This window comes from Phocoena phocoena, chromosome 10 (genome assembly GCF_963924675.1).
Source record: "Phocoena phocoena chromosome 10, mPhoPho1.1, whole genome shotgun sequence".
Lineage (NCBI taxonomy): Eukaryota > Metazoa > Chordata > Mammalia > Artiodactyla > Phocoenidae > Phocoena > Phocoena phocoena.
Window position 1 is genome coordinate 63477138 of NC_089228.1, and position 26900 is coordinate 63504037.

General features: G+C 36.6%; 1 protein-coding gene across 1 annotated transcript in view; it reads right to left on the reverse strand.

Annotated features, from left to right (window-relative positions):
• Window positions 1-26900, reverse strand: part of MLIP (muscular LMNA interacting protein) — a 113368-nt gene that overhangs the window by 34268 nt on the left and 52200 nt on the right. The window contains exons 9-10 of the mRNA XM_065885943.1: window positions 21095-21139; window positions 10455-10499 (exon numbers count right to left, since the gene is read on the reverse strand). Coding sequence (XP_065742015.1) covers window positions 10455-10499; window positions 21095-21139 — 90 coding nt within the window. The remainder of the gene's footprint in view (window positions 1-10454; window positions 10500-21094; window positions 21140-26900) is intronic.

A 26900-nucleotide genomic window follows, 5' to 3' on the forward strand; every position in this document is an offset into this window, starting at 1 on the left:
ACATCCCAAACAAGAATTCAGTAAAAAGTTGTGATGCTTTTTCTGTTTGAGCATTTTGCTGTAATCATTCTTCTCAAGCCCATTTCCTTTCAGAAAATAGTAAATTAGCTCTCCTCAGTCTGTGCTGATGCTCTCGAATTAAGCCTTAAGGGAGGACATCTATCTCTCTGCCCTATAAGCCACCCGTTATGTTTTGAGTCTTGAATAAATGCCACTCTGCAATATTTTTTTCAACCCATATTTTCCCAGCTGGCTTTCATATCTATGCCAACTGGGGGAATAAAGATTGAGAAAAAAATCTCTATCTTCCCCAGGCAGGGAAATATCTCCCACTTAAGAAACTCTGATTTCTCTCCAGGCGAAAAGATGAGCAAGTAACAACCAGTTATGCATGACATCACACAGTTGAGTATACATATGAGAGTAATATCCTCCAATGAACTCAGCACGAGAGGAAAGCTCAAGCAGGTGCTGATTTCTACAGCCACCTGTCATAGGGAGACGCCTGATACCTGGGTCATGATCCGAAACTGTCCAGATTTCCTGTCTCTCTTTTCCACGTGACTTCCTGTTTCATTTCTCCTTCCTGCTGCTCCTACTCTTGTACCTTCTCTCCTGCTCCTTTGGGAAGCAGGCAATCAGTACAACTCCGGTACTCAGGGCTTACCAGTTTCTAAAACCAACACGGAAGTTTAGAAACTAAACTTGGCGGCACCAGCAAAAAGATGAAAGCAGAGGGAAGAAACCTGACCAGAAGCACTTGATATGTTGTGAGAATCCCCCTGCCAGAGAAACTTGATGCCCTGGTTCCTGCATTGCTAGCAGGTGGATGTTTTGGGTCATCCTGGCCTGGAAACTTCCACTCAGATCATCTGTCTCGGGATCATCATCCTCCAGGGTGAATCCAGAAAAGGCAGTCCTCTGGTTGGCTGGATATCAAGTAGCTTTAATATCAGAATCAGTTACTGACCCTTCATGCTTATTTCTCTGCCAGGTTTGATGCTTTTTTTTGCTATGAATTTCCTGGATTTGATAGTTGTCTGGCAATTGAACAAGGATTCTTTCCCTATTTCCTCTATTTCCACCTGCTCTTTTCTTGGACTCTGTGTTCCTAGGCTTTGGTCTACCTGAAATCCCTGAATTTTCCTCATTCTAGTTTGCTTATTTGGTCTCAGTACAGTTGCCCCAATTCTTCCATTATATTCATTACTTCTTTCCTTAGTCCTGTTTTTATTCCTGCACCATAACTTGCTGTCACTTACCAGCCAGCATTTCATGGACAGGGAAGCCAACTCCAGGCAAAGGAAGACTAAACATAGTTTGCCTTTGACATTGTTCACACTTCCTGCCCTATAACCTTTTTTTTGCAGTACGCGGGCCTCTCACTGTTGTGGTCTCTCCCGCTGCGGAGCACAGGCTCCGGACGCACAGGCCCAGCAACCATGGCTCACGGGCCCAGCCGCTCCGTGACATGTGGGATCTTCCCGGACTGGGGCACGAACCCGTGTCCCCTGCATCGGCAGGCGGACTCTCAACCACTGCGCCACCAGGGAAGCCCTGCCCTATAACCTTTAACCATACCCTTCACACCTAACTGTGTCTCGGCCTTTGGTCAAATTGAAACTCAAACCTTGTTGGCCCAATTCTGAGCCTCATGTACTCTCCATAAACCATGGTACACTGATCAATCCTGTTTATGGCAGCCTCTACACCTTGCTCATACCATTCCACGTGCTTTGAAACCAGCCTCAAAACACTTGAGGATTCATTGCAGATAATGACATCATCATTATCCCATAGACCCAGATTCCATATCTTACAGGCACTACATTCAATATTTTAAATTGATTATCTCATCAATTCCTTATCAACAACCCTGTGAGAGACTTAGAATCAGTCACGTGCCAAAGCCCTACAGTTAATATGTGAACAAGTTGAGGTTTAATCCAGGTCTAGTCTGATCATAAACCCAGGGTTTTAATTACTCTGATGCCTACTCCAGAGATAGAGACAGGGAGAGAAACAGCATAGAGAGAAACTTAAAATGATTTTAAAACACCCACCTCTCTATAACGTCCTCTGGGCAATCACTAACAAAGTCCTAGTATTTTTATGTTTTTGATTCCTTCTAAATCCATTGCTTCTGTTTTATTTCCACTGCCAATTGCCACGTTCATGACTTAGGCCATGGTTAACTCATCACATGTCATTTTACTGTTTTTTTCACTAGTCTTAGTAAATCCAGTTTTTCTTACCTTAAGCAGGGCACAAACACTACATTCAGCCTCCTAAAGGATTCTGTAGTTTCCACAGCCAGACATCAAAATTTATACTGATATTTCTCTGGACTTGGTATAAAATCCAAGAAGCAGCATGATATTTGTGGGGGGAAAGTATAAGGACATAGATTTTGATTTTTGCAATAGTGTTAATAGACTGTATGACCTTGGAAAAAAGCCATTCGACCTGTCTGGACCATCAACTAAAGGATCCTAATCCTCCTGCCTGATTAGGTCCTTTAATAATGAATAATGGCACATTTGATTATTTACATTCCTGCCTCCTCAAGAACCACACCACACAAAGTTATTGCATAAGGCTTAGAACAGACTGCCCTTTATCAATTCCTAATCTATGCTGCATCCTTGCTCATAGTCACCCGGTATCTTTAGACTCCAAGTAGACTGGTTCGCTAATTCTGGCAAACCTAATTTGCTACGTCTGCATCCAAACAAAAACAAAGGAAATTAGATTAACAAGTGAGAAGACTCTAAAAAGGTGAGCTACTCTAAGACGATCATTGCCGGCAACATGACAACTAAACTCACCCGAGGAGGCCCTTCCTTCATTTTTTAGCTGCTAAAGAATCGAAAGATCCAGCTAGACTCGTGAGTGATACAAACAAATGTCATTCTTACAATGCCAGGGAAGGCGACATGATAATTTTCGTTCCAGCCTACGTGGAGAAATAAAAACATGTAATGACTCCCATAGCCAGCAAAAGGAGCACAGAAAGAACAACAAGAAGGTTCTCCAAATAGCAAATTTCAATGTATTATGATGAACCTCCTGAGAATTGATTGACACTGGATGTAAGACTTACCCCCCCTCTTTTGGAGCTATATTTTGAAAAAAAAAAAGGTTAATCTTTCATTCTTGCTAGTAAAATATTTCCCCCACCTTCAGAAAAAAAGCATTATCATTGCAGAAAAGGGTAGGCAGATGTTTTATTTTTAACTGGAACCAGAATACTGTGATTCTGATAACAGAATACTGTGATTCTGTTATTGTAAGTTTTTAAATCTGAGAACCTCATTAGAGCCAGGAGTACATATGGGCTTTTAGCGGATGGGGAGTCTGCCTGTTTATATTCTTCTTGACACAATTCCAAGAGTGCTAGATCCCAACAATCATGGACAACTCTGCTCTCCATTTGCTTTGAAGAGAAGAGTAGTTCACACAATACTGATAAAGTCTTTTTTTAAAAACTGAAGTATAGTTGATTTACAATGTTGTGTTAATTTCAGGTGTAAAGCAAAGTGATTCAGTTATACATATATATGTATATGTTGCTATACATATATATGTATACATATATGTATTCGTGTATGTATACATATATACATGTATGTATGTATTCTTGACATATACGTATGTATGACATATATGTATATGTATGTATTCTTGACATTTTTGAAGTGCCTTAAATACAAAGCAACCATTGTCTTGGAGCGCTGAAGCATTCCTCTATCAGACCATCTATCAGATGCTCTCTGCAGGCATTTTGCCAAGTGAGACTTATTCTATGTCAGTAACTGTAGTGTCTACCCAGATGAATAAGACAGAACACTTGTACTCAGAGGGCTCACAATTCAGGTGAGTTAAGCACAGAACAATCACTGAGTAAATCAAACCACATCACAGGACTCCAGTCAAAGCACTCTAATGCCTCATCTTCTCACTTTGAGTAAAAACTCAAACCCTTACAATGCCTGCAGGGTGATGCCTACAAGGCTCCATATGACCTAATCTTTCACTCTCCAACTAGCTTCTCCCTTTCCAATCTTGTCTCCTGCTACTGCCCCTCTCTCTCCCTCACTCTCCACTCTGGCACACAGTGTGTTCCCTACTCTGGGAGTTTGAACTTGCTCTTTGTGTTGTCTGGAACTCTCTTCTCCCTTTCCAGGACTCTCTCTTTCAATTCTTCAAGTCTCTGCTCAAATGCCACCTTATTAGCAGACAGGTGTTCCCTAATGACCCATGTAAAATATCAATCCCCACCTCCTCGTACTCGCCCTATTTTTTTTCCATAGTACTTAACACAATCTGAACTCAGTTTATGTTTATTTTCTTCCTTCCTCCACTAGAATGTATTTAAGATCTGTGAGACCAGAGATCATTGTTTTGTTCACTGTTATCTCTCCAAAACCTAGAATTGTGCTGGGAACCTAATAGATGCTAAATAAACATTTGAAGGATGAATAAACTAATTGACAGGCAGAAGTTTAATATGCTGGCTATGATTTAATACGAGTCTCCCCTTATTTTTCCTGGACTGACTTTTTGATTACAGTATAACCAGGAAGAAGGAACTTCGCCAGATAGAAGATCTACATGCCTTTCACCCCTAGGGGACTAGAAGAATGAATGTGAGCTGGTGACCTCCACCCTCAGAGATAAGAAAGAGTAGAAAGCCGAAGTTATCATCTCCAATGATGCAGGAAGTCAAGACCAGGGACCAGAGGCCACATCTTTAAGGACTTTGCAAGATTTTAACTCTATTTTTAAAAAATCATTTCTTTTTCCCCTTGTTTGATTGCAGTGATAAGCAATAAGTCTTAACATGGAAGAAAATGATATCATCTTCTTTGGAGAATTCAAGAGTGGGTGGAACTTGGGAGATCACATCTAACTCTATTATTAGTCTTAAGGGAGAAAAAGTCCAAGAGATACAGTATGTGGAGTCCCGGGGCCTGGGGGCAGGTTTTAATGGCTTGTAGGGCACTGATCCCACTATTCATTTGTGTTTATAATTCATCAAGTATACACTTATCCTTGAATATTGCTATTCGGGCACTGTGAAAATAGATATTGTTTCTGTCCTTTGGAACTTATAATCATAATTCTACGACAACAAGTTGGTACTGCCTCTGGCTGGAGACTAAAGTTGAAAATTAACTGTCAACACTGACCTAGAGAATCCATTATACGGATAATGTCTTCTTAGAACCACATCTTTCATAAATTAACTCCAACTAGTGGACTGGTGTTTTTAATTGCCTTTGACTGAGGTAGTAAGCTCTGGAGTCATGTGATAAGAAAAGAAAAGAAATAAAGAATAGGATCCCAGTTTTCAAGGGTTTATTTCTATCTTTTTGAAGAAATAAGATGTGTAAAAACCAAAAAAAAAACAGCAAGAAAGTAATAAAACACATCATACAGAAAATTCTGTGAGTCTGACTAATTTGATGGATCCAAGGAGTTTGTGAAAGTACCATCACTGCTTCTTTTAGCCATTTGCTTCTGTCTTGTCTATATTCTCCAGTGTTATTTTTTTTTCTTTAGAATTTCTGTGGCAACAAGCTCAGAGAAACTCAAAAACATTCTCCTAGTCAAGACTGTTGACAAAAGCAATATTTTCTAAATTATTTAGCTGATTCACTCCAATTAATAAAAATTTATTAACTCTAATTCTTTTTTTTAATAAAAATATTATATGCTTGAAGCAAATACTTAAGCTTTCTTTTTCCCCTCAAAGAAACATTTCAAAACACTATAGTACAGAGTAAAGCTTCCAAGATTAGGGAGGAGGGGTCAGACAGTTTTTAATACCACCAATTAGGTGTGAGACTGTTGACACATGGTAGATATCTAGACTTCAGGGTTTTTTCCATCAGAATAATGGAAATAACAATCAATGCCATACTAACTCACAACATGATTGTGTGACTCTAACGAGATCATATGCGTGACAGAAATTTGTAAAGAAAAAATATCATAAAAGGAACTTGAAAGGAAAAAAAAACCTTTCCTTTTTCCTGTTTTTGCACTTTGTATTATATAATACAGAATATTGATATCAAATGATCTAGACTACCTAGACTATCTAGATCTAGACTATCTAGATATCAAATGATCTAGACTACAGGAAAATACTTATCTGATGAGCTTTTTCCAAAAATATATTTTATAATTACTATGATAGCTGTATTAAAATAAACATATGCAGGATTTCAATAATTATAAACCACAGCTCACAACTCCAAAAATATTTTTTGGAATGTACACAACGCAGATTGGCCAGTTTAAAATATTTCAACAGTTAAAAGAAAATAGCATGACTCAGACCTGAAGAGGCATACATGATAAATGCTGTAGCACTTGAGCATGTAGTGTCAAAGAAAATTAGTCAAGGACAAACCGCCTTCAAGCTTGAAGAAGACATTAGTTCTATGCAAAAGCTTTCAGGGCTGCATTTTCTGAACAACAGAGACCTCAACGGCCCTTAGAAAGATCAGTCATGCACCACTAAAACAGGACACGTCAGTTGGCTTTCAGAACTGGGAACAAAGTATCTGCAAGGTTAAGCGCCTCTTCTGTACAGTGTTCCAGTAAGCTCCATTTTGCTTTTACCTATATATAACCATGTGGTTTATTTTTCAAATCTATTGTTTTGTACTTCAGTATTCCATTTTGGGCAACAATGAGCATTTTGTAGTGGCATGAAATTTCAAAAGCAAAAGCCAAATGTCTCCTAAACCAGGTTCCCTTACCTATTGCCAAGGAAGACCAGTGTTTACCCATCTTATAAAGCCCAACCTGTTTTCCTACCCAGAGAAAAGAGACCCCACCAGCCTCTGTTAATATTATGATGAGTCAGCTCAGCAATTAAGAAAGCTTTGTGAAGGTTCAGCCTAGATCAGGAATCTTCCTTTCCTTTTGTTCCCTTTCTGATGCCAGGGGATGCACTATCCACAGGTGTGAAGCCTCAGGACACTAACTGATCCTACTCAGTCCCTTCTCTTCAGAAAATGATCACATGCGCCGGTGGAAGTCACACTTCCGTAGAGGCCCTATTTCCCAACTCCTTCATCAGCCTTTTTTATTCCCCTTGAATTATTTAAAATCAATAATGATTCCTTTTGAAAGTCACGCGGAACAAAGATGACCACAAACGCTGTGATCTTAGTTGATCTACTCAAACTCTGTGACCCTCTGTTTCTTTATCTGTAGAAAATGGCCACTCGTTAAATCTCAGAGATAATATTTCAGAGACTTTATATGCAATAATAACACCCCCCACCCCATATGTACAGGGCTACATTGGCAACTTTACATTTTATGATATGTGAGCCGTACAAAAACGCTTTCAGGTTGACAGGGTAGTTGTCCCAACCTCCATTTTCTAGATGTGTATTTAAAACATCCTCATCTCTAAGTCCTTCCCAGTTTTGATGTACTGCATTACTGTTTAATAGAAGAAGAGAAACTGAGGCACAAAATGGTGAACTAGTTTCATAAGGACCCCCAAAACACTTCTCTCTGAGCCTAATGCTACATAATTTGGTTTTCAGAGTAAACAGTGGAAATATTTTAAGAGTAATGGGCAAGGTCATATTTCTTTTTTCCTTCCAGTGTTGAATGGGGACAGTTGCAATGTAAACAAGCAAATAGCTAAGCCACGTTAAAAAGAAAAAATATGAAAAAATGTTATATTCTTAAAAAGCCAAAGCTCAAAAGCAAAATGGCTTCTTCTGTGTTAAGCTTGTGCTATCATAGTGATTCAACATTTATTTTCACTTCAATTTATTACATTTCTCCCCTAAAATAGGAATCAAATAATTTTAATTGCTTACTTTATGCAAAATATACAATATTTACTTACATAATTTAACTATAATCTATCATGTGTTCCCCAAAATCTTGTATTTATGTGCTATACACATGTACACACACATATAAACAGAAAGCAATATGTGTGTGTGTGCTATCAGAATTACCTGTCATATGGCATCTATATGTATAGTATATGTTATAAGCACACACACATACTGTGTGTGTATATATACATATTTGTTTTTCAAAGGCATACTTATTTACTGAAATTACTCAGAACTTAACCCTGAAGAGAGTTCATGATGGCAAATATTGGAAATCCATTCATAAAAATATAATTCATTCATAAATTACAATGCTTAAGAGTGAAAATATTACAAATCTTTAAAAAAGCAAATCCATATAGCATCCCTTGCATGTAATTACTTCTACTCTATTCTATATTCACAGAATGTAAATACAGGGTTAATATCATGAAGTAGAAGTCAGTGATTGAATTGAATAATTACATCCATCCAAGAGATGTTCTTTTTGTGTGTGATAGCCTGCTTGATAATAATCCCTTCACAAATCTACCTAGATCTCAAGTGAATTTTGGAATTAAAACTTAATTTAAAACTTGGTTAAGAAATTCCTTGAACTCTCTAGAGAAAATGTCTAAAGTAAATGCAAAAATAATATCATCAAAGTCAGTCAAAGCAACACTTCATACTTTTCTCAGAACACAAACATCAAATTCATAGAATTATTTGGCCAAAAAAGTTCACTTATTACATTTACAATGGGCCATTTATACTATGTCTTAATTTATGAAATCATTATCTATATTTGCTTCTTTGAAATAGTTTCTCAAAATATTGTCAAGAACTGATATTTATCTATCTATCTATATATGTATATGTCAGTCTGATAATATATATTCACACACATTCAACATCTAAAATCTGTTGTATCTATGTTGAGTATACAAAATATTTCTTACTTTTCACACATTACTCTCAAGAAACAAGTACATATGTCATTATTTTAAATATTAAAATAGTTGTAACAATAGTTCCATACTAAAGTGGGAAACTGTTCAACTTCACAATGTTATTGTACCTCTTATTTCCATGGCAACTCCTTTGCTCCCCTGAACTAGTAACCATGGACTCACTGCCTTAGAGAGGCTTGGACAGAGTGTAATCGTTGTTCATTTAGAAGATTGAAGCCCAGTCTCCCAGATTCTTGACTTCTCCACTGTCAGCCCAGTAGTTAGCGTTAGAGCAGGAAGTAAAAGGTGGGTCTCCTGGCCCCGTTCCAGCATTCTTTCAACTATCCTATACTGCTGCCCACTATTCTAAATCAACTGACACTAAAATTACACTTCACACATACATACATGCACACACACACAAACACACCCCATATACACACTGGATGTATAAACACCAACATGCCTAAGCCATTTGCTTCAATCATGCTATTTTAAGAGTCAAACTACACTTTTTATGATTTCCCAGCACTACAAATAAAAATATCATTGTCATTTTGGCATGATAATGACAAGATGACTTGTTGGCTATGGATGTAGGACACAGAAATAATTGCTTAAAATAGGGGGAAAAATTAGTATTAAACTGATTTTGTCTTCTTAATGTCTTACAGTGCTTTACTAGATATTTTCATTCAATTTTACTGAAGGTGTTTATAATTAATTATAAACAATAAAAATTAAAAGATAATAAAGAAAATATTTAGTAATATCTAGGTAACATATCATGGTTCCAATTTGCTCATCACTGTAACAATAACACAAAACACTGTTAGAAAAAGTAATTTTCCTACTTAATCAAATTTTTATCTATAAATAACAGATTCTAGAGCCTACATCTGTGCTGTCCTACACAGTAGCCACCAGCCCTCTTGTTGGGTCCTTGAAATGTGGCTAGCCTGAATTGAGGTATGCTGTAAATGTAAAATACATAGCAGATTTCAAAGACTTTACCCCCCAAAAAAGAATGTAAAATAATCTCAATTTTATACTGATTATATATTGAAATGATAATGTGTATATAAATAAAATGTATTATTGAAATTAATGTGACCTATTTCTTTTTACTTTTTTAATGTGGCTCTTAGAAAATTTTAAATTACAAATGTGGCTTGTATTTGAGGTTCACACTATATTTCTATTGTTCGTCCCTGGTCTAGATCATCCACATGCTAATCTTCCTGTCTGAAATATCTCATTTCCTCAATTGCAGAACCTACTCTACATGATCAAAGGCTACATTGTCCTTGAACCCTTTTCTGATCTCTCCCATCCGGAAGTGAGTCCTTGTCTCTAACCTCCATCGGCATCTTCCTTCTGGCCTTGCCCATTCTATCCTAACACCACTACTAAGATGCAAGTTACTGGCAAATAAGTTCTATATATGTTTTTATGTATGTCTGTGACTTGCAAAACAACCACATAGAGCTTTAGTAAAGCATTGGTGAACTTTTACTAGACAAGTAAGCAAATAAACTTATATACAGTCAATTTGTTCTCAGTTCACATTTGTTCATATAAAGCTGTCTTAAAAGATCAGAATTTTCTAAAGTACCAGGTCTATGTCTAGTAAGAGGATACATACCAGCTGACTCTCAGATACCGTAGAAGATGGTGAGGCGAGGTTTGCCTGCAAAATTATAAACGTAGTGTTTATTTAGTGAAATTCATAATTTAGTAAGATAACATATTTATGTTTTTAAGTATTCTGAAGTTTTTTATTGCTAAAATAACACATGTCCCTTGTAGAATTTTGACAGGTATTAAGTAAAAGAAAAAATATCATTATGCCACCAAAAAATGATTTTTTTTTACATTTTTGGTACGTTGCCTTACAATATTTCTCCTACACATTTTTATTCAGCTCACATAATAGTAAATATGATGTTTTCTATGTTGCTTTTCCTTAGCACCTTAACACAAGTACTAGCGTAAGACATCAAAAATTCTTCAAGGTGTAATATGTCATGCTCTGTATACTCCGTATTTTACTCAAACTTACCAACATTGTTAACTACTTATATTTATGTACAGCAAAATGAAACAAATAACAGATTTTTTCATTAAATTACTCATATTAGAAAACAAAGTTTTCACGATTTCATGAAAAAAATTTTTTAATTGCTTTAAATTAAAGAGGAGGCTAATATGGTTTCATCATCCTTGGTTCCTGAATTTCACTCCTTTCTTCTGGATTTAGTTATCTTCTTGCTGAAGTAAATGCTCTGGTAGTTTTTTCAGAACTTCCTGTCTTGGGCTTTGTCTGAAAATGTTTTTATTTTGTTCTCATCCTGAATGAGAGTTTACTTGGACATAGAATTCTAAGGTAATAGTTACTATTTCCCAGCATTCTGAAGACTGCCCACTTGCTCTGACTTCTGTTACTGCTATCAATGTAAACGTCATAACTTGGATCATCCGTCTTCACATTTGCTTAGTGTTTAAGATTTTTCTCCATGACATTCTGTAATTCCACTATGATGTGTCTGGGCATGGACTTCTTTTTATGTACCCTTTTTGGGGGCTTGGTGTAGTCCTTCATTCTGAGAATACATATCTTTCTTCATTTCTGGAAAATCCTCCAGGAATTACTTCAAATATTGCCTCTCTCCCATTATATCTAATCTCTTCTTTGGAGCTTTGATTAAATATATGTTGGGTCTTCTGAATCCATTCTCCATCTCTATAAAATTCCCTGTCATATTTTTTATCTCTTTATGCTGCATTCCTGATCATTTCCACATATAAGCCTGAGGGTTGACACATTTTTCTTCAGCAGTATATTAATACATTTAACATGGCCATTGAATTTTATATTTTAATGACATTATTTTTAACTTCTAGAAGTTCAGTTTGGTTCCTTATCAAATCTTGTTTATGGTATCTGTAATTCCTTTTAACTATTTCAACATTTTATTATATTTATAAATTCATTCCAGATTTTTCTATAATCTCTCTTGGCTAAATCCCTTGTTTCTTGTATCTGCTGACTCTCCTTCATGCCTCTGCCCTATGATGTTCTTTACTCATTTGATGGCTTTTTACTTTTGATTTTGAGCTCCTCTTCAGTCAGGGTAATTTCAGTGATGATTTCTGTAGGTATCTGAGAAACCCTGGGTTGGGAAACCATGCCTACAATACATTTCACATTTGCCTTAATGGGGGGCCCAGGTATTTCACTGATTCTGGACCAGTTTCCATTTTATTTCATCGCCCTCATATTCCTGAACTTACAGGGTGGCAGGTCCCCACATCTTCAACTTTCACAGGTTTAGGACCCATTTTCTCATGGATGACTATATTACCACCCAAGAGTGTAGATTAAAGATGGTGGGAGGATTTATGTCTACTTCTATCACATGCTTCATGGCCATGTGGCCTTCTAGGCTCCTGGATGCACACAAAGGATTCACCCACAGCTCTGACTCATTATATAGTGAAAGTTAAACTCTGTCACCTGGGTTCTGACATACCTGTGTTCCCCCAGAGCTTAAGCTTCTTCTTAACTTTCCCACCTGGAGCTCCCTCTTCATTTCTGACACTCACAGTTACTCTTTCTTTCTTGTAGATTGGGTTACATATATATTTTTTAATAGTTATGTTTTCTCAAGCTTTTCTGCCCTTGAATGGGAGACCAGGCTTCCACATCAGGGAAGTGGTCAACATACAGATGCACAATCATAAATACACTTGGCTAACACATGATAAAGTTGTGTCCCTACACTATCTCTATTCTTTTTGAAATTGCAGATATTTTCGGGGTTATGACAGATGTGTCAATATTGCTTTTACTCTCTGAGAAGTGAATGATAACTGAAAGCTGAGTGGTTCCTATGGTATCGCCAAGTACGTAAGAGTGTGAGTCACCAAACATAACGACCAGGCGCCTGCTCTCCTTCTCATACTCTGTCCAGCATGGTTTGTTTTTTCATTTTTTGACTCACGACGTTCTTCACCAGGATGGTCACTGCTCACTGCCATCTCTGCTTGCTCTACAGCAGCAGTATGTCCTGGATAATTGCTCCCCACCTCTAATTGCTGTGGACCAGGTTACCGTGCACTGAGGTTCATGGTTATTCTGTGCTGCAGAAAATTACCCTGCAGAATGCCTATCCCAGTGATTTTTCAATTCACCTAGGGTTTCATTTTTAACCTCATAATGTAATATGAGTAATAACGATTTCTTCTAATGTCTTAGGATCTTTTCCTTTTGGTTAATTCTTCATTATTGCAGTAATGAGAGAATTCTCTATGAATTCCCTAAGTTAAATGACTTCTATGAAATATGCTGAACTGAATGTATCTTGACAGGAACAAAATATAGTTATATTTTTACCTCAATACTTATAGGAAAAAAGAAGTCACACACTAAAAATAAAGTATTTGCACAATTTAACTATATTACTAACATTTTTCAGTATTTTGTGCTAAATAATATCAAACTATCATAGGGAAAAAAGAGAAAGTGCTCAGGCAAACACATTAATTAAATTAGGGAAAAACACAAATATCTTAGTATCCAGTCTCCATAAGTCCTCAAAATTTCTTCACTGCGAATTATGACATAATAATAAGGTGATTTAGACATCCCCAGTATATTTTTATTTCATCTAATATAATGGACTTCATATCACTATTATGAGAAACTATTCCCAGAGGAAAAAACAGAATTAAATTTGAACCTCAGGGTAGAGTTAATATTTATAAAGCTACTGCAGATCCTTTATCAAAGAAAAAGAATATTGGCTTATGTGTATCATCACAAATATAACCAGATGCTTTCAACTAACCCAGTTGTGTCAAACTCTTCGAGAAGCTTCCCTTCCCTCTGCTTGCCCAATACATGTTAATGTTTATTAAGTTCTGTAGCTATAGTTATGTTACAATATTGCAGCAATGATTTTTGAAAAGTAAAGAAAGATTGTCTGGTGAGCTGAGATTGGAATGGTGAGTAGCAAGAGAAGGCTACTATATTTAAAAAACTGCCAGTTGGTCAACTAAACTAAGGAAGAGAAGCAACATGAGGTACCTAAAAATAAACTTGAAATTGGACTTGAACAGCACTGATGTTTTTAGTCATTTGTTCTATCCACGCTAATACTAACCATGAAGAATGTTACAGATGAGTATAAGAATGACTCTTGTGTGAAACAAGATCCCATAACCTATATTCTACAGCCTTTGACATCATTTTAATTACAAAAGAAAAAAAGTGAGAGGAAGATAGAGTAGGAGGATTTTAACCAGCATATCACCATTAAAAAACAAACAAAACTTTAAAACAAACAGAGCAGTCAAAAAATTGGGAAGTCAAAATTTCGTATTTCAAAGAAAACCTATTAAAGAGGTAGGTTATATGCAAACTGAAAGAGTTAAGACTAAGGAAAGAAATGAAGATTTAAGAACCGTTGAAAAATAAATTGCTACACAAAGCCACCACTTAGCCAAGCCCACTTTGGAGAAACCATTTTCTTCTTCCAAAGACTTCATGCCAGAGGCACATAAAGTATATCCAAGCTCCTCAGCTATTGTCTAGAGTTGTTTTTCCTTGCAATCTGCAGCTTTTCCCCATTCTCGACTCATGGGTGTCAGGCATCACACTAGCAGACACCTTTTGGGAGATTGGGACAAATCAAATTGTATCAGGTAAAAAGTGTTGAACAGTTACTTTTGCTTTGTACCCTATGTACTTATACTTTGGGCAATATTTTTTTCCCTTTCAGCAGTCATGTCCCTCCTCCCTGAATATAACAACCAATTCAATAGGATTAAAATGTTTCTCTTTGACCTTTTCCCTGTTGACTTTAATTGTCCTGAGTTTTCTTTTCTTAAGGCTCAAAGAACTCTAATTAGTGATAATGTGTTAATTGAATTATTTTAGTTCTCCCAGATAAGACTGATCTACAGACAAGCAAAAAGGTAAAACTTAAAATATCAACAGAGCTCCTAATAATCCCTGAGTTGCTGAGCTTGGCATTGAGGAAATATAAAATTATAAGATGATAAGACACTGTCTTACCCTTTAGCTGGAGAGCATTCCTATTATTTGTACATAAGGCACTACTCAAAAGATTGAATCCAAAAGAAGATGAGGTACATATATACAATGGCCTATTACTCAGCCATAGAAAAAATGAAATAATGCCATTTGCAGGAACATGTATGGACCTAGAGATTATCATACCAAACAGAGTAAGTCAGAAAGAGAAAGACAAATAACATATGATATCACTTATAAGTGGAATCTAAAATACGACACAAATGAATATATCTACAAAACAGAAACAGACACACAAACATAGAGAACAGACTTGCAGTTGCCAAGGGGGAGGAGAGGTGGGGAAGGAAAGGATTGGAGGTTGGGGATTAGCAGATGCAAACTACTCTATATAGAATGGATAAACAGCAAGGTCCTACTGCATAGCACAGGGAATTATTCAATATCCTGTGATAAATCAACACGGAAAATAATACGAAAAAGAATCTATATATGTATAACTGACTCAATTTTCTGTACAGCAGAAGTGAACACAACATTGTAAATCAACTACACTTCAATAAAATTTTAAAAAGTTGAATCCAATGGTGAGCATTTTAGGCACCCAAGGACAGAGAGATATATGTATGAGACGTCATATTTTTCTTGCTTCATACTGTTTATTCTACTTGTAGACCTTACCCTATATGAATATCTCACTAAGAGCTATATTATGAGTTAGTGATATGTCCCCAAAAGGTCTAAATATAAAAAGTAGAGTTGAAAGTATTTAAAAAGTTTGACTCAGTAACTTAGGGAATGATGATGCCACATTGTTATGAACATAATTGGTAGGCAGAATAAAAGGGCATAGTGACCAGCGACAGTCACAGTTTACATGTGCAAAAGAGGAATAAAAAATCAGATCAAGGGAAGTGTGGCTGAAATATGGCGCCTTCATTTTTGGTGACATCTAAAATGATGAAGGGAAGGACCAAGGCATAAAGGATGTCTCATTAAATCATTTCTCTTCTTCCTCATTTAGCTCAGCCTATATAATTACCTTCCTTTCCCTCCTCATCCCCTCTCACACATGCATACCTTGGAAACATTTCTGAACAGTGGAAAAAAAAAAAAAGGAAAGAAAGACAGAATGAAGAATGATCAGTAGAGTAGAATTTCTTGCTTATATTATTCACAACTCATCAAATCTCTGGTCACAACCTATAGAAGCAGATTTGGATCCATGTCTGGATTTAAGTAGATTGGATTTTTCACCTCTTACTCTTAAGATCTATGGCTGCATTAGGGCACATCACCTCTGAAACACTCCAGCATAGCAACGTTTCCAAGCATAGCAACAAGGGGACTGTGTGAGGTGGCTTAATTGGAGAAGATGACCTTTATTTGAACATCTGTATATAGAGGGAAATATTCTTAATAAAGTTTGACACATTTTTCATATTCTGTGATATTTTTAAAGCAATATGCTTCCACTGTAATGATATTTTTCTGTCCCTCAAGCTCATTAAAATGAGATTTTACCTCTATGCTATATCATATTCAATAAAGCTGTCTTTGTTAATTCTCTGGCACTTAAAAGTAACTTCTTAAATGTAGAGAGTTTATTAAATAAGTTGTTATCAATAGAATGTGACTCTAAATGACAGTTTTTTGATAAACTAGTAATAGGTCCAAATATTTGCCCTATTTTCTGAGGTTGCTCTTTATTAAGAAAGCATACTGTGGTTTTGAATTACATGAATGAAATGAATTTATACTGGTAGCAGTTAATGAAAAATAATAAACATTTACTAAGGCAAGTGTAATGCAAAGAAAAAAAAATAACACTCCCCTCCAAAGATGATAGAGTGAAAACAGAATGAAATAGAAATTTAATTAGAAAATTCATTCCATTACATAGAGGGAAGGAAACTCTAAAAATGAGTGCCATGAGAAACAATCACTTGTAGATTAACTGATAACTTATGAGTTAATTTACATGTAAGCAAATAATTTAAAACATTAGAAATATGCTAAACATTATCATCTTAGAAGTTGTCACCAAATATGAAATTATTCATTCAAAGTTTAAGCTGGAGTTTACTGGGGATGAAGAATTAATTTAAACCCAGAATATGAATACTAATGGATAAAATATTTAAGGAAGACAAATTATTTCTAGCCCCTGTTGGTACACGCAAATAATAACAACAGGGGCTTTGACATGAGGAAGACCTGGGTTGGACTTTGCCTTCTCTGTGACTTTGTTTCCTCCTCCATAAAATGGAGATTTGAAATAATCATACCCACTTCATAGGACTTGTATAAGGTTAAATGAGATAGTTAAAACTGATTTGCAAGGTAAGAACTCAAAACACTAGTGATTATGATTGTTGAATTTGGCATCTGTTAAAAACAATCAAGTGAAATACGAATGATAAATTATCAATCCCACAGGTGACCTGTGGAGATCAGGACCACTCAACGTGTTTGTTCGCCTTGTTTAAATTCTATGACACTTAAGAGAACCTCAATTAAATTACTTTAAACTGCAATTCAAGTACACGATGAATTGAAGAAAAACCTGGACTTTAATTAGTCTAAGTTGAAGGTCCTTTACTGTATCTGGCTCATCCTAAAAAAAAGATTAAGTGAAATGTAACAATATGTGCAATCAAGATTAAGAAAAGGAAATGAATTGTTTTACATGGATTTTTTTTTTGATGAAGGAAAGTCAGCTTTTTATCAAAGTCCCCTAAAGAGGAATTAGTCATATCATTTCTCATTATTTAATTAAACCACTCTCATCATCCCAGGAAAATTGGAAATCCAATGGACATACTGACACATTGAAAACTAGCAACTTTGTACATTTGTTTTAACATCAGCCAGTGCTCTGGCTAGCTCTCCTCCAATTTCTGCAAGATTGCTCTTTCCTATTTTGTTTACTGTCTCCCACATGGTATGTTCCAGAAATGGGGGCCTTGCTGTTCTATTCATCCCTCACACCTCAGTGACTCCACGTGAGTACTGGGGCATGGCAGACACTCAAATATTTGTCAAAACAGTGGAAAATTGAATAATAGAGCTAGGAACTGACTACAATTTCTACTCATCACAATTCACAGACTATATACTATACTTTTAAAGAGCCCCCAGAAATAGGGATTTTGAGTGGACTGTACTAAGCAGCTGAGGCCACCCTCAAGTGTAACAAAACTTTTTTTTCTTGGTTCTAATTTAAGTCTTCCCTTTTTTTTCTCTGTGGTGCAGACATTGGTAAACTGCATGATCCCTGCTTTAGAATAGAATCTAAGAAGCTCTACAAAGGCAATGATACACCAAGTCCCAGCAGCTGTATACTGTGAAGATGCCTACTTTCTTCAAAGTTTTGAAGAGAGATGGAGGAATATTGAAATGTTACAGTTTGTAGGATTCTCAGATTTGCTTTTGAGTTTCCATGGGAGAGGAAGGGAGAAAAATGTGGAGATTAATTAATTAATTAAGGGAAAACTATTCGAGTTGCACTTAATATGAGGCATTTGTAGCTCTGCTAATATGAATATTAGAATTTCTAGAAAAATATATTACAGTGTCAGGAGGAGAGATAAATTAGGAGGTTGGGATTAACGTATATTTACGCACTACTATATATAAAATAGATAATCAACAAGGACCTACTGCATAGCACAGAGAACTCTACTCAATACTCTGTAATAACCTACATGGGAAAAGAACCTGGAAAAGAATAGATATATGTATAAGTAAATCACTTTGCTGTACACTGGAAACTAACACAACATCATAAATCAGCTACACTCCAGTATAAAATTTAAAAAATTTAATAAAAAATAATTTTAAAAAGTTTTTAAGAAAGAAAATATTACAGTATCATTCTTTTTTAAAAATCAGGACTTAGTGTATTCAGGGTCAATTGTTGACATATGATCAAGGCTTATAGTTAAGGAACACTTCTGTTCTAAAATTTCATTTTTCTCCTCAAAAACACTGTATCAGACATCACTTAGTAAATGTAATAACTGAAGCCAAATATTTACAAGTGTGACTTCTCTCTGATGGCACCAAAAATTGATTTTCCCATTCCACCATAAAATCATCCCATGTAGTCTTTCAAAAGACATGGACATATTTGAGGTGTCACAAACAACAATTCAAATGTCATTTTGTGAGAGAAATTAATAAACAAAGCTTTTCCAAGAAACCAAATTTAATCAAAGCCAATAATTTTATCTGATTAGAGTTTATATTTGTTCGAGGCTATATTAAATCTATTTGATGATTCAGTGTTAACTTTGAATGACTCAAATGCTCTCACAAAGTTTGCGGCAAATGTTAACCTCCTTTAATCAAGTCGGATAACTGACAGAACAATGTGACATAACCTCTAACTATAGAGACTGAAGCAGCCCCTCCAGAATTGTTTCCATTGTTATCAAATTATCCACCTCCAGGAGGTGTGGGAGGAGGCATCAGCTCTCTGTACCTCATTATAAATGACTCTAAATCAGATGCACTTAGGTGCAAATTAGGAGTAGATGAGAAAGGAAGGTGAAAGTAAAGAATATTCTAGCTACTTTTTCTTGGGTCTGCCTCTTGTAGAATGTCTCAGTCACAAAAAACTAGAAGCATTTTTAGGGACTTTCTTTTCTTATATCCAACTGAAGAATCAAGGAACTCAGCTAAATCATGGTGCGTCTAGTCTTTCCAAGATAAGGAGAGGGAAGAAAAGGGGGGAGACATGGATGAAGTGAAAAACAAAGGAAAAAGAGAGGGAAAAAGGGGGAGAACCATTATTTATTGAATCATTTCTATGTGTCAGACTACAGTAAGGGCTTTTCATATGTTAACAGTTATAAATCTTACATCAACTAAATATTAGTATCCCAATTTTATAGATGAAAAAAATTAAGGCATAGAGAGGTTAAGTGACTTTCCAGGATTCATTAACAAGCAGCAACACTGTGATTAAAACTTGGGTATAGCCCGCTAACTGCCTCCACTCTTTCAAGTATTACTCCAAATGACTTCCAGTAATAACAGAAAATAACAGTGAAGGCTTCTAGAAAATGTTCTAAGTAGTGTTCCTATCCATACCTTCCAAACATTATTTTCTGAATGTGATGAAGCTCAGTAACTTCACCCAATTTATTATCTGCCTTAGGGAGGTCCTAAAGAAGGCAGAAATGTATAAATTGCAAAGAAGATACGTCACAAAATTTATATTTACTAATTATTGACTCTGAATGATGATGATGATGAAAACTACATAGTAGAAAACATGAAGTATAAACTAAAGGGAATAGTTTACTGGTTTGTTTTAAACTAAAAGCTAAACACTTGCTTATGAAACAATCTTGCTTATACTAGAATATGTTGGGTCAGAAGCAGAAGTTGGCTACATGATGGATTATTAGGTAAATAAAGAACAGGAATGGGATGAGGCTATGTGTGTGAGTGTGCATCTAGGATGTTTGGAGCCAGATCTCCACAATTAATTGAATCAAGTGTGTGAGTCTATACCTACGTACCCATTATTACTATATTTTTGCTCATAGGTGGAAATCGATTTATTTGAAAATTTAAATGAAAGAAAGCAACAAACTAGTCCAAATCAAATAAATTGGCAATCCCATTAGAAACAGACAAATCTTAATGTTTCAGCTATGTGAGTTGACTCTTTCATAATAAGCATGATAAACCATTACAGAAATGAAAATGTCATTTAAGCCTTGATAATTAGAAAGACAGAAAGCAGGTGTTAGAATTCTGTTTGATTCAGCCAAACTAATCAAATGAGACCTCACTTAAGAAGGAATTTATTCAATAAACTTACCTGACATAATGTGATTTTCCACCTCTGGGCCAATCATACCATCCTACCCCTTCCATTTATGAAAAATTCAACTAATTCAATTTAAATGACTATATAATTGAGTTTCCTCCAAAGCATGCACATGCACCCATTAAAAAAGCAGTATGGGGCTTCCCTGGTGGCTCAGTGGTTGAGAGTCCACCTGCCGATGCAGGGGAAACGGGTTCGTGCCCTGGTCCAGGAAGATCCCACATGCCGCGGAGCAGCTGGGCCTGTAAGCCATGGCCGCTGAGCCTGCGAGTCTGGAGCTATGCTCCACAACGTGAGCGGCCACAACAGTGAGAGGCCTGTGTACCGCAAAAAAAAATAAAATAAAATAAAAAGCAGTATATATAATTATGAAAGGACTTACATATTTGGTTTCTCGACCAGCTGCTCTTGGAAGAGTTGTAGGCATCTGTATGAAAATAAAAACAATTACACTACTGAAGTAATCAAGAAAATGTTAAAAGATTCAACTTCTGGGATAAATATGTTCACCTTTTTTCTTTCCTATTAAGACTTTCTAACCATTGCTCCCTCTTTTCTTTACAAAACCCCCTGTCCCTTTGAAAATTATTTCATTAAACACTATCACTTTATTGTTTTTTTCATTGCTGTTATTGATCAGCTTTCTAGGAAGTTTTATCTTATTTATTGATGATGTTCATTCATGGATCATAATAGTTCCTTATGTAATTTTGGCAATTTCAAAATTCACACAGAAGTCTCTATCCCCTCAATTCTTTGAGCCGCTCAACTCCAAAGATACTCTTATCCACTCCTTTTCAATCATCCGCTGCCAGGACCATCCCTAGATGTCACCTTCACAAATAAAATGGAAAACTTTTGAAATTTCATTTTCACATCCTCCTCTTAGAACTCTACTTCTCATCTACCATCTTCATTTCTCAAATATCCCAAAACAACATTTCTTCAGCCTCACTGAGATTTCAAAATCAATGAGATTTCCCAGCTCCATTATGGCTTTACTGCCTCTCTCATTACATGTTTCATATTCTCAGCCATTTTAATAGTACCTTAATTTATCTTGCTTCCTTCTCTCCTTGTGACAAACTCGCAAAAACTAACAACAACAACAAAAACCTGGATGGACCGTATCATATATTTTCTCTAAATTTGTACTGGAGATGCAAAACATGGCTGAGGAAACTCTCTCAATTAAGCTAACTGATTTCATTAAAAATTATGAAATAATATTGTACATCAACTATATTTCAATAAAAAATAAGAAATTAGCTATGGATACATGTAAGTGCACTTGGGTTGCAGGGAGGAATAGACTACAAAGGAGCACAAGGAAACTTTTTCTTTTGATGGAAGTTTTATATCTTGGATGTGGTGGAGGTTACACAACTCTATGCTTTGTCAAAACTCATAGAACTGTATAATAAAAAGGAAAATTTTACAGTAGGTAAATTATACCTCAATAAACCTGACTTTTAAAACAGAACTATATAAGCTATAGTAAAGAACTGAACATAGAAACTGAAGAATATAGTAGATACTGAACAGATTCTTGAACTGGAATATCAGATTGACGAATCCTCTTAGAGGCATTAGGAAGCAATAAATTAAGAAAATATTTAAAGATTAAGAGATATAGAGTACAGAAGCAAAAGTGACAAAATCAGTCTAGTAAGAGTCCTAGGAGGAAAGAAGTGTTTGAAAAAAAATAATGACTAAAACTATCTTAAATGTAAGGGAGGAAAAAAGAGTGAAAACTTCAGATGAAAGGTCAAAGAGATACATAAGAGAAAAACAAAGCACATTTAGACACATAATAGGAAAAATCAGTAACATCACAGATAAATATAAAATTCTAAAAGATCACAGTGCCACTCTGTAAATGATCACTCTGTAGCAGAGGAGTAAATATCATGCTGACAAAATACTTCACAAGTTATGTTGTTGAAAAAAAAAGAACCTAGGGCAAAAACTGCTGAAAAGAGGGGACTTATAATTTTACATCCAGCAAAACCATAATTTAAAAGACGGGAGGGCAGAGTCAAGATGACAGTGTGGGAAGATGTGGAGTTCGTGTCTCCCCACAACTAGGATACGTGCTGGACACTGGTGGGGGACCTCGATGCCCAAGGAAATGAGAGGAGCCCCCAAGCGAACTGGTAGGATGTGGGGGGACTGAGGGGGGAGGAGAAGTGGAGGCCAGACAAGATGGGTGGCCCTGAGGGGTGGCTGAGAGAGGGGAGGGGTTCCCAAGTGGAGGGACCCTCAGGGGCTTGGGCTGGGGGGAGTGCACCCAGAGTTTCCCCTGCCCAATAGGCTGGGGAAGTCTGCCTGGCTCTTGGGCCATGTCCTAAGCATTCAGAGTCACCCTCTGGGCTACGTTGGTCCTGGGGGCATAGGATGGAGGCTGGGGGGAGAACAAGAGAGGCAAGAGGGAGAGACCTTCCAGGACCAGAGGAGAAGGAGAGGCACAGAGGGCATTTGCCTTGCCTACTTGAGCCTGAGAAGCCTGCTGGGCTCCCAGGTAGGGCCCCTGCTCTCTGAGACCAGAGGTAGGAGGCACACCTGGGCCCCTTCTGTTCCATTAAGCCTAAGCCCCACCCCCCATACCTCCCAGGGCCTTTGCCAGCCCTGTGGGTCTTAAGCATAGATCCCACCCACTGCTCAAACCCCACCCTTGCTTAGGACACGCCTTCCACAGCTAAGGCCATTTCCACCTTTTTGGATTTTTTCTCCTCCTCTTTCTTACTATTGTGGTTCTGTTTTGCCTTCTGGTTTTTGTTTCATCTATATTTTTATCTTTATATTCTTTCTAACATATCTGTTAGTTTCCTAGTCTAATTTTATTTTTTACTTTGTTATTGTTCTTTTTTTTCTTTTTCTGCTGCCCTGCACAGCTTGTGGGATATTGGTTCACAAGCCAGGAGTCAGGCCAAAGGTCCTGTGATGGGAGATCTGAGTCCAAACCACTGGACTAACAGAGAACCTCAGACCCCAAGGAAAATTCATTGGAGTAATGTCCCAGAGGTCATCATCTTGGCACTAAGATGCAGCTATACCCAACAGCCTACAAACTCCAGTGTTGGAAGCCTCAGTCCAAACAACAAGTAAGATAGGAACACAATCCCACTCATCAAAAAAAAAAAAAAAAAAAAAAATGAGAAGGCAAAAAATATGTCACAGATGAAGAAGCAAGGCAAAAACCTACAAGACCAAATAAATGAAGAGGAAATTGGCAATCTACCTGAAAAAGAATTCAGAGTAATGATAGTAAAGATGATCCAGAATCTCGGACATAGAATGGAAGCATGGATTAGGAAAATACAAGAAATGTTTAACAAAGGTCTGAAGAACTAAAGAACAAACAAACAGAGATGAACAATACAATAACTGAAATGAAAAATATACTAGAAGGAATCAATAACAGAATAACTGAGGCAGAGGAATGAGTAAGTGAGCTGGAAGACAAAATGGTGGAAATAACTGCCAAGAAGCAGAATAAAGAAAAATGAATGAAAATAATTGAAGACAAGCTCAGAGACCTCTGAGACAACACTAATCACACCAACATTCAAATTATAGGGGTCACAGAAGAAGAAGAGAAAAAGATGGGTCTGAGAAATTATTTGAAAAGATTATAGTGGAAAACTTCCCACTATAATCCTTTCCCATGGAAAAGGAAAGTCACCCAAGCCCAGGAAGCACAGAGAGTTCCCTACAAGGTAAACTCTATGAGAAACACATGAAGACACACATTAATCAGAAAAACAAAAATTAAATTCAAACTAAAAATATTAAAAGCAGCAAGGGAAAAACAAAAAATAACATACAAAGGAATCCCCATAAGGTTATCAGCTGATTTTTTAGCAGAAACTCTTCAGGCTAAAAGGGACTGGCAGGTTATACTTAAAGTGATGAAAGAGAAAAATCTACAACCGTGATTACTCTACCCAGCAAGGATCTCATTCAGATTCCACAGAGAAATCAAAAGCTTTTCAGACAAGCAAAAGCTAAGAGAATTCAGCACCACCAAACCAGCTTTACAACAAATGCTAAAGAAACTTCTCTAGGCGGGAAACACAAGAGAAGAAAAAGACCCACAAAAACAAACCAAAAGTGATTAAGAAAATGATAATAAACATACATATCGACAATAACCTTGAATGTAAATGGTGTAAATGCCCCAACCAAAAGACACAGACTGGCTGAATGGATACAAAAACAAGACCCGTATATATGTTGTCTACAAGACACCCACTTCATATCTAGGGACACATACAGACTAAAAGTGAGGGGTTGTAAAAAGACACTCCATGCAAATGGAAATCAAAAGAAAGCTGGAGTAGCAATACTCATATCAGATAAAATAGACTTTAAAATAAAGACCGTTACAAGAGATAAGGAAGGAAACTACATAATGTTCAAGGGATCAATTCAGAAAGAAGATATAACAATTGTAAATGTTTATACACCCAACATACGAGCACCTCAATACATAAGGCAAATGCTAACAACCATGAATTGGGAAATCAACAGTAACACAACAATAGTAGGGGACTTTAACACCCCACTTACACCAATGGACAGATTATCCAAACAGAACATAAATAAGGAAACAAAAGCTTTAAATAACACAATAGACCAGATAGATTTAACTGATATTTATATAACATTCCACCTGAGAGTGGCAGAATAAACTTTCTTATCAAGTGCACACAGAACATTCTTCAGGATAGATCACATCTGGGGTCAAAAATCAAGCCTCAGGGCTTCCCTGGTGGCGCAGTGGTTGAGAGTCTGCCTGCCGATGCAGGGGACGAAGGTTCATACCCCAGTCCGGGAGGATCCCACATGCTGCAGAGCGGCTGGGCCCGTGAGCCATGGCTGCTGAGCCTGCACGTCCAGAGCCTGTGCCCCACAATGGGAGTGGCCACAACAGTGAGAGATCCACATACCACAAATAAATAAATAAATAAATAAAATAAAAATAAAAAATATCAAGCCTCAGAAAATTTAAGAAAACTGAAATCATATCAAACATCTTTTCTGATGACAACACTATGAAACTGGAAAACAATTACAGGAAAAAAACTGTAAAAAACACAAATACATGGAGGCTAAACAGTGCACTACTAATACTAAATAAGCAAGAGATCACTGAAGAAATTAAAGAAGAAATTTAAAAAATACATAGAAACAAAATGACAATGGAAACACGATGATGCAAAACCTATGGCACTCAGCAAAAGCAGTTCTAAGAGGGAAGTTTATAGCAATTCAATCTCACCTCAAGAAACAAGAAAAATCTCAGATAAACAATCTAACACCACCCCTAAAGCAACTAGAGAAAGAAGAACAAAGAAAACCCAAACTCAGTAGAAGGAAAGAAATTATAAGTAACAGAGCAGAAATAAATGAAATAGAAATGAAGAAGGGGCCTCCCTGGTGGCGCAGTGGTTGAGAGTCCGCCTGCCGTTGCATGGAACATGGGTTCGTTCCCCCGTCCCGGAGGATCCCACATGCAGCGGAGCGGCTGGGCCCGTGAGCCATGGCCGCTGAGCCTGTGCGTCCGGAGCCTGTGCTCCTCAACGGGAGAGGCCACAACAGTGAGAGACCCGCGTACCGCAAAAAAAAAAAAAAAAAAAAGAAATGAAGAAAACAATAGCAAAGATCAATAGAACTAAAAGCTGGCTCTTTGAGAAGATAAACAAAATTGATAAACCCTTAGCCAAACTCATCAAGAAAAAGAGGGAGTGGATGCAAATCAATAAAATTAGAAATGAAAAAGGAGGACTCACAACTGACACCAGAGAAATACAAAGAATTATAAGAGACTGCTACAAACAACTATATGCCAATAAAATGGAAAACTATGAAGAAATGGAAAATTTTTTGGAAAGGTACAATTTTCCAAGACTGAACCAGGAAGGGTTAGAAAATATAAACAGACATATCACAAGGAATGAAATTGAAACTGTAATTAAAAATCTTCCAATAAACAAAAGTCCAGGCCCAGATGGCTTCACAGGTGAATTCTATCAAACATTTAGAGAACAGCTAACACCTATCCTTCTCAAACTCTTCCAAAAAAGTGCAGAGTGAGGAACACTCCCACATTCATTTTACAAAGTCACCATCACCCTGATACAAAAACCAGAAAAGATATCACACACAAAAAATTATAGACCAAT